The 16,760-nt window shown below is 37.2% G+C and overlaps 1 protein-coding gene across 3 annotated transcripts in view; it reads left to right on the top strand.

Moving 5' to 3' along the window:
• RALGAPA1 (Ral GTPase activating protein catalytic subunit alpha 1) overlaps positions 1-16,760 on the top strand; it is a 135,097-nt gene that overhangs the window by 109,849 nt on the left and 8,488 nt on the right. For 2 of the 3 annotated variants that reach the window (XM_082484898.1, XM_082484897.1), the window contains exon 40: positions 15,144-15,268. In XM_082484898.1, the coding sequence (XP_082341024.1) occupies positions 15,144-15,268 (125 nt within the window). Of the gene's footprint in view, positions 1-15,143; positions 15,292-16,760 lie in introns of all 3 variants that reach the window. The other variant, XM_082484899.1, reaches the window with a different exon arrangement.

The raw sequence follows: 16,760 nt of genomic DNA, 5'->3' as shown, positions 1-16,760 counted from the left end.
AAGGCCAAATGAACAAACAGCTAAGATTCCAAAGCATAAATTGTGCTATTTATGTTTGTTAAGTATGCTTTGAAATCCTGTCTTAGGGACGTCTTACCTAACTATATATCTAATGCTGCACGGTAAATGAGGAGGGTATTGATTGGCATATGCTGCTTAAATCGATCACCTTGACAGCCAGAATTACAGTAATCTGTCAGTATTAATGACTGTCTTTCAAGCCTTGATACCTCTTCTTCGCTTGTCTTGTCTTGCCTCACTTCTGTTTGAAGTGCATTTTCTTGCAACCTCTGGTTTTGTCAGAGTAGGTACTTTTGTAGTGTTTTTTTGTCCCCTGAGTCCAATTTATTGGCTTGATCATGCAATTAGAGTTAAAATGCAACACCAGGGAGCAAAAGTAGGCAGTGTTCTGAGTAACAATTGGACCTCAGGGGTAGTGCAAGCCGGTTCTCAGCCATCATTTATTAGTTACCTGTTGAAAGAATAGGATTGTTTTGCAATGAATAATTCCACAGCATCACTTTAAATGCCTTTGATTTTAGCCACTAGAGACAACTGATTGAACCAACATTTGTGATTGGTTTTTAAACTCTTGCTTTAGTGTTTGTCATATAGACACTTCAAATAACTGCTGGAGAAATACTTGCAGATGTCTAAACCAAGGGTTTACTGCATTTTCGTGTAGACATACACCTCGTTTCGATTGGCTTTCATGTATTTTTAATATGAGGAATAAATTGAAGTGTGAGGCTTGAAAGCTATGTGTAATGTAGTGTATGTTCATGTATGTAGTCTGGGAGATTTTTTGCAAAACACACACACGCTTTTCTTTAGCAGCAGTTCTGGATTTGCGTATGTTCAGGTAAACATATTTTCGTCTGTAATTGCACTTCTTCTAATCCCACAGAACCTGCCTTCCCTAGCCCAGGTAGCTCTTCTGTCTCTACCTCTTCTTATGGGCTGTCTGCAGATATGAACTAGGATACTGGGAGTACCTGTTCAAGAGGTATAGTGTAAGCGCTTACCCTTAAGGGTATTAATGTTTTTGTCATCACAAGATATCTATAACTTGGTTTTTTAATTAGTAGTACAGCTTTATTTATTAGTTACTCTTCCCTAATGAAATGTGTGAGACTCTTGAAAGTGGTAAAAAGCAAAATACCAAATGACACAAAACTGATTGACTCTAGTAATACAATTTTCTGCTAATAATTGCACTTAGAAGGAGCTGAGTCCTCTGTTGATATTGTAAGCAATTATGGGAGAGACTTGAATCTTTTTGTACTGTTCAGAAAAATACATTCCAAGTTCTTTTACTTGTGCATTCTTTCATAAATTTAATTTACCCATCTGAAGGAGGGGTATCGGTTTTACTGATTTCTGTATAAAATATGGGTAGGCTTATGCCAGTGGCATTCTATTTTAGAATAGAAGGATATCAGTGGGCTACCCTGAAAAGCAGTGAAGTGCTTTATCAGCCTCCTGGAACTTCTGAATCTGGATATGTCAGTACAGATTGCTTGAGGGAGGGAAGTTCTTTTTTACTGCATCTTTTTAAGGTAGGAAAATTTTGTATGTTGTAAGCTGGAAGTTAGTAGAGCAATCACTCCTTCATTATAAAGTGTGTTTTAAGCGCGTATAGATCCCTCAAACAAAAATTTGCAGGGAGAAGGCTGGGAGTCCTTAAATTGGAATGAAAAGATGAAGTAGTTCAGTTTTACACAGAGTTGATTGCTTTGTGTATAACACAAAATGACAGGTTTCTTCTTAATACCTACTTAGCCTATTAATTAATTAAACATTTTGGATAACAAAAGCCCTTTGTTAAAATGTTAAGACTCTTGCCCCCTTAAGGTGTTAAAATTCATACAGATTTCTTTGATAGCTCTCAGAAGTCTGTGAATAAAAGCAGAGAAGGTTAAACAATTTTTCCTGATGTTTCTAACATTTAATGAAAGAAATGTTTTTAAACTATTTAAGCCCCATGTTGTAAAAGACAGCATTGTTTATTGATTTAATCCTTTTCTAGTCCTAAATTCAACCCTAATAACAGATAAGTGGCTTGCAAACACCTTGAAAGATTTTATAAACACTAAAAGCTGTGTACATATAAAGAATAAGTATATGATATTGTGTATGGTTGATTCTGATATTTTAATTGGTGGGAAAAGTGGGAGATTATTTGTAACAAGCAAAACTGACAAACAGTAATGTCTCTGAAATAGAATGATGTTTTCCAGTGAGTTGAATAAGATATTGGCAAACTGTTTCTGCATCATTCTACATATGGTAATCAAGACAGTTGGGGCATGTTTTCCAGTGCCAACAGAGGGATTAGAAGATGATAAATACCAAAAAAAAAAAAAAAAAAAAAAAAGAGGAGATTAATAGAAACTAGCACATTGGTTGTCTTTGTTCTCCTACAGGTCTGCATTTCAGTTACTGAAAAAAGGGGTTATATATAGGAGCTGTCAGTATATGGAAATATCTAGCTGGAGATGGAATATACTTCATGTAACAATATTCACTAATTAAACAGGTCAAAATTATAACAAAAAAGGGTGTATGTATATAGTTTACTTTGTACGTGCCGCATACTTAATAGAAAAACAGAATAAACTAACATAAAGCAAGGATTAAAAGTTAGTATTACACTAATTGGAATTACCATATGGTAATGCGAAGGACATGAGTCCTAATCATAGGCTGGCCAATCAAATTAATCTCAATATACTTTCTAGACATTGAGAAAATAGTTTAATTGCTGATTAACTGCACCTGAATAGATCTGTGGGTCACAAACATATCTATCTCCTTCTGAATGCTTCTCCTCCCAAACACAGAAGAATGCAGGCTGTTAGAAAATCTTTTAATTTCTCCTTGCCAAACCATAGTTACCGTCCATCTGTTCTTGCCAATTGTGGAAAAAGGTCAGTTTTCAGCAAAGCCATGCGTTTCGCAGGAGGTATGTGAAGTGAAATTTCACAGGGGACACGATGGATCCTGATTCTTAGTGATAAACCTTTGGGGCCAGCAGGGTTGGCATATGGTTCAGCATGATATGAAGGCTTGGGTTCCCTGGCTTCACTTCTTTGGCGTGGAACTGATAAAACCTGGCTCTTAAGTATTGTTTCGCTGGACACCAATCACGGGCAGCAGGAACTGCCCATTTAACTCTCTGTGGGAAGGAAGCCCAGGCTGCGTTCACAATAGTACCATTGTAGTGCTGCAAACTGCTCTCAACAGCTTGACAGCACTAGGGAGGAGGGCAAAGGGGCTGCTTTACTAATTGCCCTTCAAAATAAAGAAGGAGGGAAGTGACTGAAAATTAATATTTGTTTTCTTCGTTTAACTAGAAGCAGCCTGTCTTCGAGTTTTAAAAATCATTTGTAAAATCGACTTTACTGCCCTCCGAAGAGACTTATAAGTAGATTATCTCGTACCGGGGCTGCAGCAACCCAGGGTAAAGAGAAAACATTCTCTTCAACTGTAAAAGCAAAAAAAAAAAAAAAAGTACTTCTAAAGTTTATTAAGTACAGAATGGAATTAATGACATTTCCCATGAGAGACATTTTCCTTTTTACTATGTAGTGTGGAACTGCAAATTAATACATATCTATATGTGCAATCTTTTCACTGGACAATATTTAATATTGATATAATTTTTATTTGTGTAAGTCTACAGTTTGTAGTGGTGTCTTCACGAAAGGCATTTTCTTTACTGTTTCATCAATGAATATGTCTGTATGTGCAGAGAAAGTATTCAAGGTAGAAATGTAAATATTTTAATATATGAAAACAGTGGGCTTAAGCATTCATGCCAATACCAGAGAAGGAAGAGCCAGTTTTGCTTCTGTATTTTTACGCTCATCAACCTTAATTACTTGAGTTTAAAACTGATGTAACGCTGAGCGTCAGAGCGGGGATAAATCTCTCTCCCAAGTTGAGGAGTTAGTATGCGGGGCTGCAGTTCCCCCTGGCCTGTACTATTCCACATTATTTGTGGGCTGCAGTGACGACTGCAATGCCTTAACGTCTCTCCGTGGCACATTTGGTGCAGCATCCTCAATAAACTTGAGTCCCGTGGCCCGCTGGCCCTGTGCCTCCCCTGCTGCCTCCCGCGGGCCCGCTGCTGCCAGGTGAGCGGCCGCCTGCGAGCCCTGCCGTCTGCCGGCAGCAGCGTCGCTCCAAAGAGGGCCTGAAGCGGTGGCAGCCGTAATGGGCTTCAAAACAGTTAGCACAACATACCTTCTAGGTCCATCGATTCCCGTCTCGGATACATTAGTAAGACAAATCCTTCCGGGAAGTTGGAGTAGGAATTCTGCCGGCATAAGGGCTTCAGCACCGTTTCCTTCACTGTTTGTTTTCACCTCCGTAGCCTGTTACTAAAACAAGCGGGGTATTTGCAAATACTGTCATTAGTCTTCTAACCACACAGCCAGTAAATTTAACAAGTAATCTGTTACGGTGTTGAGGTATTCATCCTTGCGGTACTGCTAGCCATTTGATCTTACTGTCTTTTTAATTTTGTGCAGTTCAGGGTTTGTAAAACCAACAATACACAATAAACTGAGACTTTCTGCTATATGTTTGTGTTAATATGTTCCTGCTATATTTCAAACAGATAATTCATTGAATGCCCATTCTTTCCTCTTACTGCAGAGTAGATTATATTTAAGTCAAGATTAATGGATAGATTCTGATGTTAAAACCCAGTCTCTGAGCCTGTCGTTCCCTAGAGGCATATAGTGCATTAGTTTAAGCCAATATGCTGCTTATCATAGATACTATGACACTGTCTTAAATGACAGTTTACTGTACTTTGTTACTGCTTACTCTGGTAATAAAATCACTATATTGCGTTCTTGATAATTACAATATTAAATAGAAACTTAATTTGATTACTGCACGTTTAGATACAGATAGTTCTTAAGTAATTGTCCACTGTAAAATTTCTGATACTCATTTTTTCTCTCATGAGGTGTGTTCTGTCAGTGTCTAAGCTTAATACTTCATTCAGTCACCTTAGCAGAAAAAGTACTGAAAAGAGATCACCAATGGGATTTTTCGGTGCAAAGGAATATCTTTTATCCTATAGTTTTTCACTTAAACATTGTTGTTTTTAAAATCCTTCCGTAAGACGTTTTCATTTCCCAAAGTCCCTAAAATAAATAACTTCTGGGTTCTACAGAGTTGAAAATTCATTAAGTATTGTTAATTCAGATTTTTTCCCTTAGCATTGAAATGGCTAGAAGTCTGAGCATCGGTTTTGTCATGTTTGCTGCCTAAGCAGATGATCAGAATTAGAATTCATTCAATTCAGTAAGTATAGTCTCCATATTTTTATATGATTATCTTAAAAAGATAACTTTTTTATGTAGCTGGGTTTTGTGTAGTTTAATTCTGGAGAATCTTTATACTAAAATTAAAATTTATGTTAAGTCCACTACACATGCATTCTAGTTCTCCGTTCCTTTTTAAGTGCCTTTTCTAAAGGAGCTCGGTGCAGAGTGGCTACATTTTTCATTTCATAATTGAGTGTTTTAAGTGGTTAAGCATAGTCCAAATTTTATCCAATTCCAGCTTGTGTTAATGGTGCTACACTCACACTGCCTTAGCACCTGTTATGGATTTTGAGTCATCTGGCAGCCCGTGGGACTTAGATAAAGAAGTACCAGGTGTCCTGCCTGTCTCTTAATTGAGACGCAATGTAAACAATCTAGACTTGGCAATATGGTTATAGGAATGGATTAAAGCCCAGCTTTGTCTGCACTGATGAATCACAGCTTTTCTGTCCTAGATGATGTTATAAACCACCGAAGAATTTAGTTGGCTGTAAGATCTGATGGAACAACGTAAAAATAAAAAAAATATATAGGATTTTCCTACAAGGAAATTTAGCGGAATGCTAAATGTATTGGGTTTTCCAATGAAAACGCAAGCATCAATTACAATTTCTTGCAGTAATGTAGCAATTTTGAAAGTGCTCACACTGCAAAAACGAAGATTCTTATATAATTCCAGATGCGGTCGATGCCTTTCAATATATAATGTGTTAGTAAAGTAGACAGAAAACAATATCATTGACTTGGAGACACTCAGTGGCTGCAACTTTATCTAACCTGTGCTTACCTTGCAGGACTTGGAACCATTTAACCATAGGGTAGACTTACTGGAAGTAGTCTCCTTTAGCTGTGAGATTAGTGCTCTTAAAGGAAAAAGCCTGTAAATGGCAAAAGCATGTGTTGTTATAATTTGCCCAGTGACTTTTAATTTATCACAGTTTTATTGAACTTTTTAGTAGTGTGAAAAATGAAAAGTAATTTTCACTATATTCATTTAAAGAATGATGCAGCTATATGCATTGGAAACAAATTGCAAGATCTGGAACGATGGCATTAATTTGTATGGATTTATCTATTCCCTTATTTTCTTCATGAAGAAAATTACCTCAGAAATTGCCTCAGAAAGCCCTTTTGCAGGTACGACTTGTGTTGAAAAGGGGTTTTATTAAAGATGTTAGATACTACATTTTATGTTCACTTACATCCTACAGTCTTAGTCTGTTACTTGTTTTTCATATTTATTTTCATTTTTTTAATGATATCTACATTAATTAGTAAATTATCATATATGCATTACTTCTTAAAAATAGTGATTTTGGATAATTAACACTGAGTCCCTTCTGCAGGTCTAAAATGTTTTCATGAAATGCAACATAAAAGTTTACTTTTAAAATGTAACTGGTTTCTCCGAGTTTTGTGTTCCATTTTTACGAGTAAGAAAATATAGTTACATTATATTGCAAAAGTGCTGTCACTAATGTTGAACATATGGTTTCAGTAGAGAAAAAATCACCTTAGAAGACTGTAAAGTTCTTTCACCTGTTCAGTAGTGTCAAGCATAGTAATTTTTTTTCTTCTCTTTCACCCAAATAACTCGCATCAGACATGAGGAGAATGAACTGAATTCTGCTTTATGGATCGTCAGTGTTGTGGCTAAGTTCCAATTGCATATGCAGAAGCTGCTTTAATTTAGAGCCTGGCTGTGTAAACAGATGCGCAGAGCAAAATATTTATATGCCATTTTCAATATTGGCAGTATTTAAGAAACAGAAAAGAACTCGGGCTAACTTTGAGTTATGGAGTTGACTTGAGTAAACAGAAGTTGCAGCTGGAAAAAAAGAAATCTTTTTATTTGTATACTGTGCAAACTAGATGACTAGATGTGGAAATCACTGAAATGCAATAAATGGGGAACACCATGATGCCACTTCTACAGAGTCACTTTTCAGAATATAAGAGAACTTTAACTATTCCTCTCAGTGTGGCCAGTTGATACTGATCACCCACCTGCACACAAAACGCAGCTAGTTGCAGGGCTTCCAACACCGGATCAATAGCAGCCCGACTTCCATCCTTAATTCTAAGAGCCAACAAAGAGTACAAATTGCTGTGACTCAGTATGAGTTCAGCTGGTTTGACAACCACTGTACAATCTCTTCTTTCAGAGTGAGATTTCCCAGAAAAAAACTTCCATTTGTGTGATGTGTGGGTTTTGTCCTGTCTTCCTTTGGAAGGCAAATTCTGCTATGGCTAACTTTTCCTTTCAGCTTCTGTATAACCTTGGTCCTAACCTGTACTTGTTGTCTTTTTACTGGAGGCAGTCCTCCTTTCATGTTTTGACATCAGGATTTGTAATTTGCTAGGAAAAACCTGCCCAGTAGAACTGATGCTTTCATCATTTTAAGTACCTCAAACTGTAGCAATTAATTCTGTGGGGTTTGAACACCTTTTCAGGCCGGGGAGCAAGAAACTTAAAATCTCCTACCAACATGTGCCGTTCGCTGTGCCTCACTGTTTCTTTGTTTCCTTCGGCCTTTAATATACCGGGAACGTTTTTGTATGTTGACAATACTACAGACTTGCGGTGTTTTAGAAAAGGTGTGCTTCTAAATTTTCTGAGAGGGCAAATGTAGTAAACAAGAGGGTGTCATCTTCTGTAGCTTTTCTTAAAATATTGATAATCTCTTTTATACAAATAGTATATACACGCAATTAGAAATCCTCTTGGAGATGTCCATTGATCCTACAAGCAACTATCTCTGGGTGGAGGATTTTCACTTTCCAGTTAAGGATGGAGCAGTGCTTGTCTAAATTATTTTCCAAAAGCCTAGCTGACAGTGTCATACTCTCCACAATCATATCAATATATATTGACTTCTTAGATGATTTTGCTAACAGTTGGAACTGCCAGGGATGCAGCTGTATATGTATTTCTAACAGTAGTTTGTAATTTAACCTGAAAAAGTCCATCTTGCTATTTAGAAATGCATTGTCTGACTTTTTTTCTGAGAGGTATTTCTGGGTGATCATCAAAAACTCCTCTTTTTCCTAGCACCTGAACCAAAGAATCTCAGGTACTCTGCATACTGTCAGTATTGTGATCACATATTGTAATATACAGTTATGTTGTGATATATACTGCAGTGTGCATAGATATAGATACACAGGCATCAGAAAGGAAGATTTATTAATAAAACTTTCATGGAAGTGTCTCATTTCAATTTTTGTTCAGTTTTTCTGAAAGGCGGACCGAGTAATGGAAAAAAAAATGACTGAAGAGCCCACATTTTTACTCCATTTCACAAAACCTTTTTTTTTTTTTTCTAAAAAAGAAAAGAAAAAAAAGTTGTGTTATCAGTCAACTGGACTTCACCAGCCTATTGGTAGGGATGTAGAAACGCCCATAGCATTGTTGAGCTTACAACATGGAACTTAATGGTTCTAGGGTATTTCCTGAACTATAGTGGTCTTGATGCATTTTAAATCATCTAGAAGTCATCTCCTAAGTGGAAGCTGAGGCATAACGTTTTATTGTGGTGTCTGCAATGATAAATACTTTCTTTTGACTTTTGGAAAAGTACAGGTTTTCTGCCATTGGTGACTCTAGGTACTTCTCAAATGCATTACTTGAAATTTTGTTGAACAAATGAAATTCCGATCTTTTAAAGAGAACATTACAAGTATTTCTATCAGTGTTTTAGTATAGTAATGAGCTGTGCATCTCTTCAGCCCTTTTTTAGCTTGCTGTCATTGAGTAGGTTCCCCAGCATAATCCTTCCCTCCAGAAGCTGCTGAGGAGATCTGTCTTGATGAAGTTTTCTGTATATTTTTCCAAAATTCTTGAGAGCAGTTAGGCATATAACTGCTCTCTGTCTGACCCAAGTTCCTCCCGACTAGCCTCATAGGTGCCCGAGTCTAACATATAGGTGATGAGAATCTCCACGTAGCAACTGCTTAGTCTTGGATGCCTCTAAAGTTCACAGGTATCTAAAGCTTTCACTGCACCCTTCCCTGGAGATCTGCCCACTTCAGCACGTGCTGGAGCTGCCCGAGTCCTTTCTGGATGCTGAACGGCCAAATGCCCAGTTCATGCCTCTCTTTGTCCATTGAGTAGGCAGGTATTTCTTTGCTCATCTGACCGGCGAGGCAGCAATGCTAAGAGTTTTTTTGAAGGTACACTCGCTGGATTAGAGCCCATACAAACACAACAGGAGGTAACTCCCTAGTTATATCAATCAGCCAGGAAACGAGAGAGCGGTTTCCAATTTTGAGGCCACATCTCCTACCTCTTACAAAACTGTTCTAACCATTGGGAGTGAGGACATTTTGTAATCAGGCATACTCCGTTCACTGCTGAAATTGCTCTTCGTTTCGTAAAATAAGATCTCCTCTGAATCACAGGGAAAGTACACGCTCATCTGTATAGCCTAATGGTTATGGTACTTTCCTGGGAGAGGAGAGTCCCTGGATTCCGGTCCCTGCTCAGGAAGCGTTTCTTATCAAATGGTCTTTGGTGCAGGCAGTAGGATTTCTTCTCCAGCCCTTTTGTGACTCTAGCACTTAGATGCTCTGGTAATAGACAGGTTCCAGAATTGTAAAGTGCCATACTCCTAAAGTCTTGGAAATTTTACTCTAATGTGAAGCTGCTTTTTCTTCATTTTTTTTCAGTCTCAGGTTAATGACTTTTTAGGATTGGTGTTCCCTGGATGATTGTAACATAGTAATTGCGCATCCACTCTTCTTTAACTGCAAAATACTAGATGGATTTGTTGTATTGTATTTTCTTCAGTTCTAAAACCTACAGGCAGACTTTGTTCTAAAGTGTGAGAGAGGTGTGAATAAGAAGAATGGAAAGAAAACGTTTAATCAGAATAATGCAATTCAACAGAAGGACTTGAAAGATGACAGTAGAAGAGGCTGAACAATAGGAAGTACGGGATTTTGTGGAGACTGCATGGTTAAAATTACAGGAAAGGAAAAATAAAGACTAAACAACTAGAGGTGTGGGGAAATGTAGCAAACAGATTTTGTCACTAAACTGAAGGATGATAAAGCCATGGATTAAAAAAAAAAAGAATTAATGTGAGGGAATTGTTTTGAATATAAAGGAAAAAGATTACAATGGTGGATGAAGATGCAAGGAGGAGAGTGGTTTTGCTTGTATTATTGTGGCACACATACATCCTTAGCATAGACCTCAGTCTCATTATACTGAGATGGAGTACAGCACAAGACAGATGTTGTGTGCCCCCCCCCAGAAATAAAAAAGCCAAGTATAAAACTGAAGACAACAGATGAAGGCAGATACAAAATTCAGGGAAATGTGAAACAATAGCAGATGGAACGAATAGTTGTGTGACTTACACAGCAACAGTCTGTGTAGGCCTTCCAAGGTATTTTCCTTGTTTCTTTCTAGATAAACATCATAACAAAGGGGAAAGTTTGAAGGGGGATTGTTTTGCGGACATTTACAGAGACCTGCTACTAGCTATAAGGAGCCACATGGAAGAAAGAACAAAAGTAGCTGTCTGTGGCTGTCTGTGTTAACTGACTGGAGGCAGGAGTAGTTTTGATAAAATTGATCAAATAGGTATGGACTATGAAGTTAAAAAAAGTAGCCTGCATCTGTGTTAGGGAGCGGCAGACTGATGGCGGTATCTGAAGAGAATACCCCATCTGAGCAGTATGTTCTGAAAGTGGGCTCTGCAATGCTCCCGGTAGATATCAGGAGAAGTAAAATTCGTTTATTGAGGTCGAAAAGAAAGATAGGGCAGTAACTGAGATGGGAAGTAAGAGCTGAGATAATTTATTCACGTAGATGGCTAGAAAAAGTTTTAGCTTGGATTATGCAAAAAGCATCTGCAAGATGTAGATGTATTCTGCCATAGGAATCGAAACAGAGCTTGAGTTAAAAAAGTTAAGTGATACAATCATCAGTGATGGAGAGCTATTAGGTGAAGACATGAGATGTGTTTTTTCAGACAGATTAAACATAAGTAGGTGATCTGACAGCCAGGATTTCGGTGCTTGTTGCCAAGTGCAAATCAGCAGGTCTAAAAAATTGCATGCTTACCAGTAATAATGGAAAGTAAAGTATTTTCAGTATTAATAGAAATAATTGCAGATTTAGAAAATAAGTAAAATGGATTGTAATGCAAATGAAATTTTAGCTGAAGTGACTACAACCTGAGTGATCTATAAAGGTATGATACCTGATTTTTTTCTTGTATTGATTGTATTTTTCAGAACAATATCTTCTGGAAAAGTATAATGAAGTCATTAGATTTTTCGTTATGCCTTTTGCAGATTATATATCTGCAACTTTTTAGCTGATGGATTTGGGTGACTGCCTGTATAATTAATGTATATTTTACCTTATCCATTCTATTTTGTTCCAGTTAGCACCTTCTTCAGAAGCAGAAAGCTCACAACGCTGTTGTTTAAGAGCTAAGTCACTCTCTCTGCCAGAGTTTTTCTCCATTGGTTTGTCTGTGCATCCTTCCCATTCCATCTTAATTGCTGATGCCAGTGGCAACATCCACTTGCAGTAAGAATACAGCTTGCATTGCCCTATTATTACTAGCCATTGAGTTTGTATGTGCCACTCAATTTGTAGGTGCTAATAACTCTTCCCTAGAGAGCACCGTTTTAAAGAAATAAATGTCTAGCCTATTAGAAGTCATGTCGAAATTAACTACCGTGGGTTTATGGTCACTCTTGCAGATAGTTTCGTTCGAATGCAGCATAAAACTAGATTATCTCAGCCACAAAAGCATACAAATTTGGAGTTTTAAAAAACTAGAGTGTTCTCAAAGTATGTGTGAATAGAAGATAAAAAGTATCCCAATCTCAGCTACTCAGTCTCTAATACAGAAGAGGAGTTCTGAGGAGAGCGTGTCATTTTTTAGTGCAGAATACAGCAAGCTTTGGACTTGGCCTTCGCATCAGACTTTTGTTTTGTTTTTAAGCAGGGTTCTTTTTTTAACAAGCTGCAGATGGTTTTGTGGATTGTTGGGACGAATGGCAACCTGGCTAGCTGAATTATTTTTCTCTGGGTGTACTAAGTGTGCATTTGAATTAGACTTCTAGAACTGATGTAAGCTTGTCCTCTCCACTGTGTAATGAAAACATCATTATCCTCCTCAGTCAGCATCTGTGTCAAGACTTCTTTATTTGGTTAGGAGATAGGTACCTAGATTGGAGAATGGGAACGTCCTCGTCACGTTCAAAGTGGTAACTTTCCTTCATTTTAGCCTTATTTGTGTATAAGCTTTGGATATAATAGGATAAACTAAAAGGTTTCATTTAGAGACCTCTGAAAGTAGAGCATTTTAAAAGCAGGTAGGTGTCTCCACCCTACTTTTTCATGAAACATTTTACCCATTCAAGCAGACTTTTAAAAACAGCTTGTTTTGATAGCAGCCTGTTCTCCTGTGGGCCTTCAGCCTTTGCTTCCTGGCAGCACCTTTGGTGCGAAAAGAGAGTGATCAATTGGGAGACTATCAGTGCCAGCATGCATAGAGCGATAAGTTAACACACCACTGGGAATTTCTAGGGCCCACCAAGATACTTCACTTCTAATGTGCTAACAAGCTCATTTTTCTACCTCTTGCCTCTTCAGTTATTTTTTTTTCTCAGAAGAGCTTAGAAGTTGAGTGCATCAGGCATAATGAAAAGCTCCGTAGGAGGGAGAAGCAATAACCCCATTTTTCCCTTTTCAGCCAAATAGAAAATTAGTTTCTGGTAATACACAAAGGCCAGTATTTTTTGTGCAAGGGGCACTGCTGTGAATCAAAGGACTCTATTAACTGCAGAAAATTCAGCAGCTGTGAATCTCCCCCAATGAAAAAAGTGCTTTTCAACAAGTTGTGAGATACGTAGTATTATTTAGACTTCAACCATCAGTTTCATCCTCTACCACTTATACATAGCCTCTTAAAAACTGTGCTATATTACTCTCCTGTGTTAAGGCTCAATACTGTGTTTATCCCCCAACCTAAGAAGCATTACAATGGGAGATTTTTATATTTTCTCTTGTCCCCGTGCTTCTATTATAGCTTCTCCAGCCCGAGACTTCTGCTGAGGTTCAGCTGTCTCGGGATCCAGAAACAATTTGGAACATGGATTTTGGAAGGAAAATTGTTCCCCAGTTTTACTGTGTTGTTGTACAGTGAAAATCAGTGTATTCACTAGAAGTTGTTCTCAGATAACATAATCTCTGTACTTTTTTTCATATTGAGATATAATGCAAAATCTAGTGTAAATATTGTACAGAAAACACCTGCAAAATGGTTTCATAGGAAAAGTTCTGTAATTGTTGAAGTATAGTTTTAAAAGCTAAGGTGATGGGTATTGTTTCCAGCTGTAATTCAGGACTGAGAATTTTATTGCTTATAATAACTGAAAGTAGTATCATTATTTATTTATTATGTTAGCACCTGTTATTAAAAATCCTTATCACTTGTCATGCAATTTTTATGTTTGGATTGCTAAAAATGTGTGCAAGATTAATATTATCCCCATTTCACAGATGGTGAAATTGTCAGGAAGGTAATTTCCTCACTTCCCGTCCTCCGCAAAAAGAGCAGCAGACTTGAAATCAGAACTGAGAACCTTCAAGAAATTGATTCCGAGTGCATTCCTCCACAGCATGGTGACTTTTTGGGGTTGTTTGTTTTTTGGTGGTTTTTTTTTTTTTTTAGGAAGAGAACACAGAACTAGGTAAGAAGAAAATAATCCCACTATCTGCAAATAAAATACAAAAAAAAAGTGTGCAGAAGTGTAAAGGCCAGGAAAATTTTCTGATTATTTTATGGTTCTCTAAGATAACTGGAGAAGGTCTTCCTCATTCAACGTATTGAGTCCAGCTGGAGGAGTTTGAAAGTTGTGGGAGAAAAGGTTAACCGATTTCTCAGTTCAGGAACTATACGACAAGAAGTCAGCATGGTAGTTTTTCTTGATAATTGTATGTTGCTGCCTGCTGCTCTACATTTTGACAGCCATTTCCATAGTTGCTTTCATGAACAGCAGAAATATTCTCTCTTTTTCTCGCTCTCTCTGTGCTAACAGCACAATCAGGCCTGCTGGAACAAGAAGCCTGGAGAGGGTTCTTCAAAAGCAACAACACTTCAAGATACCGGGCTCTTGTCAATAATATCAGAGAGGGAGAACACAGGGAAAAGGAAGAAGTACAGTATTTTGCTGTCAGTGCCCTGCCGACATCGTGTTAGCCAGTATTTAAGGGTCCTGTGGATTCTTTACAAATATTCTTGCTTGTTTTAACGGCATAATTGATGAGGTGCTTTTCCCAATACTCAAATTTTGCTATGTATTTATCCTAGCTGCGTGTGTGTGTGTATTTAGGGATTATGGAAGCAGTTTGTTACGGAAGAGTGCAAAATCATTTACTTTGTTAATGCTAACATAGTTTTTCATGCTATACCTCTTAAAAATTGTAACTTTTTTATATTTAATTGTGACCAGAGTACAGCCAAATCAGTTACGTAAAAGAGGGTATTTAAGTTGCTGTTGTTTGGAAAAAAGTTAGAAAGTTTTGTGTCACGTGAAAAAAAGATAGTTGAGCCATACAGTTTACATTAGTCATGTTTATCTTATAGTTAATATTACTTCAGTACATCAGATGGTATCATAGTTATGCAAAGAATTAAAAAAAAATGCGTACTATCACTGGAATACGTGATATGTATTTAATAAAAACAAGAATTCTGAATTACAACACTGATATTTAGCAGTTACAGTACATGATGTAAATTACTCCTTAACTCTTGGCTAAACCAGTTACGAGGAGAGAGCACGATACCTGCAAACAATTGTTCAACATCATCTAGAGCCTTCAACTTTTGAGGATTTCGCTGCTCAGGTTTTCTGTCCAGCACCTTACCACCATTTGCCCTCAGAGACAGGTAAGAATTACAGTAAAGAACTGGTTTTGTTACAATCTTATTTGAAATGCAGTATCCTTACTTATAAAGACTACAAATTCAGACCTGTGCCCGTCATTAAGAGTTGCCGTTAATCTGAAAGACTATATGTACATATTTGAGAACCTGGGCAAAGCTGCTTTTAAATCTTTATTCTGTTGCCTGGCATCATAAGCCAGTGCCTGGCATTAAGATTTGGCTAGCTACTTTAATACAGCAACCAGACCCTGTATTTTTACAGTAAATTTTGTGTTCTCCTGTACAAAGTCTCCGTGGGAGCATTGGTACTCCTTCATCCAGGCTGGCTCAGGTAGATCCGTTCTTTAATCTAAGTACACCGTTCCTATAAGAAAGCTTTAAGGCTCACTACATATTCAGAATGTAAAATTTTAAATTGGAAGTCTGAGAGCCTTGCGATTGTCAATTTTGTTCCCCGGTTATTAGCTGCAAAGTTGGTTTTAAGGTCATTTTTGCTTTCCAGTAAAATACCTGTTTTATAAGAGGATACTGCATTTTCAGTTACTAATGAGAAAATCGGTAAAAGAAAATGAGTAACTCGAGGCCTTCCTGTTCTGAAATTTCTTGAACTCCTTATGATTATTTCATTATTTTATTTCCCCTCTTTTTAGATCATTAAATATCAGTTCTGTTTATCTGAAGGTAAGACAAAGTGTCCAAAAAACCCCTTTGTTCCTCTTACTTTTACTAGAGCACTAAGCTTGTAACCAAATTGTATGCAAACTTTCCCTGTTGCCCTTGTTCACACTAAAAAGAATTTCACACTGATTGAGAAATGACCCCTACATCTTCTTAAAGTTTTAGTCTTTTACTAACCTCAGGTCTGCATGAAGCACTAACACTGGTTCTGGGATTAAGGTAACTAATGATAGAGACAGCTGTTGAATGAGTAACACTTTATTGTGTTGACCTTTGTTTCTCAGCATGAACAAGTAGTACTGGATGGCAGTGGTGTGTTTTGTACCCTGTACTGTCTTTCATTGATGTTGTAAGACATTCTGCAGTGATAACATAGGAGAGAAGGAGAAGAAGAATGTGTAACACTTGAAATTCCTTGTTCAGAAACCTTTATTTAATGACGAATAAACCACATGCTTCTGTGGAAAAGCTGTAAATCTAAATAAAATAAATTTTGTAAGAATGAATTAATTTGGCAAGTTGTTATCTCAAAATCTGTTTCTCAATTGCAAAAATATGCAGAAATAAATTCTAAAATTATAGAAGAGTTGTGATAGGACTACAGAAAGAATGACTGAGAGATGTTAAAATGTTGAGACACCTTTGCTTGAAAGTGTAAACCATAAGTAGAAATGAGGTGCAGTTTCAAAGTATAATAAGTGGTACAGTTATGCCAGTGCAAGTAGTCAAGACCAAAGGGAAACTAAACGTAAGTAATTTACAACTAATTAAATCAGTATAAAAAAAATAGTAACATAATGTATTGTATGAAGACATT

This window comes from Vanellus vanellus (assembly GCF_965231255.1).
Source record: "Vanellus vanellus genome assembly, chromosome: 6".
NCBI classification, from domain to species: domain Eukaryota; kingdom Metazoa; phylum Chordata; class Aves; order Charadriiformes; family Charadriidae; genus Vanellus; species Vanellus vanellus.
Note: the sequence above shows the minus strand (reverse complement) of the source record. Positions and strands in the feature narration are given on the sequence as shown.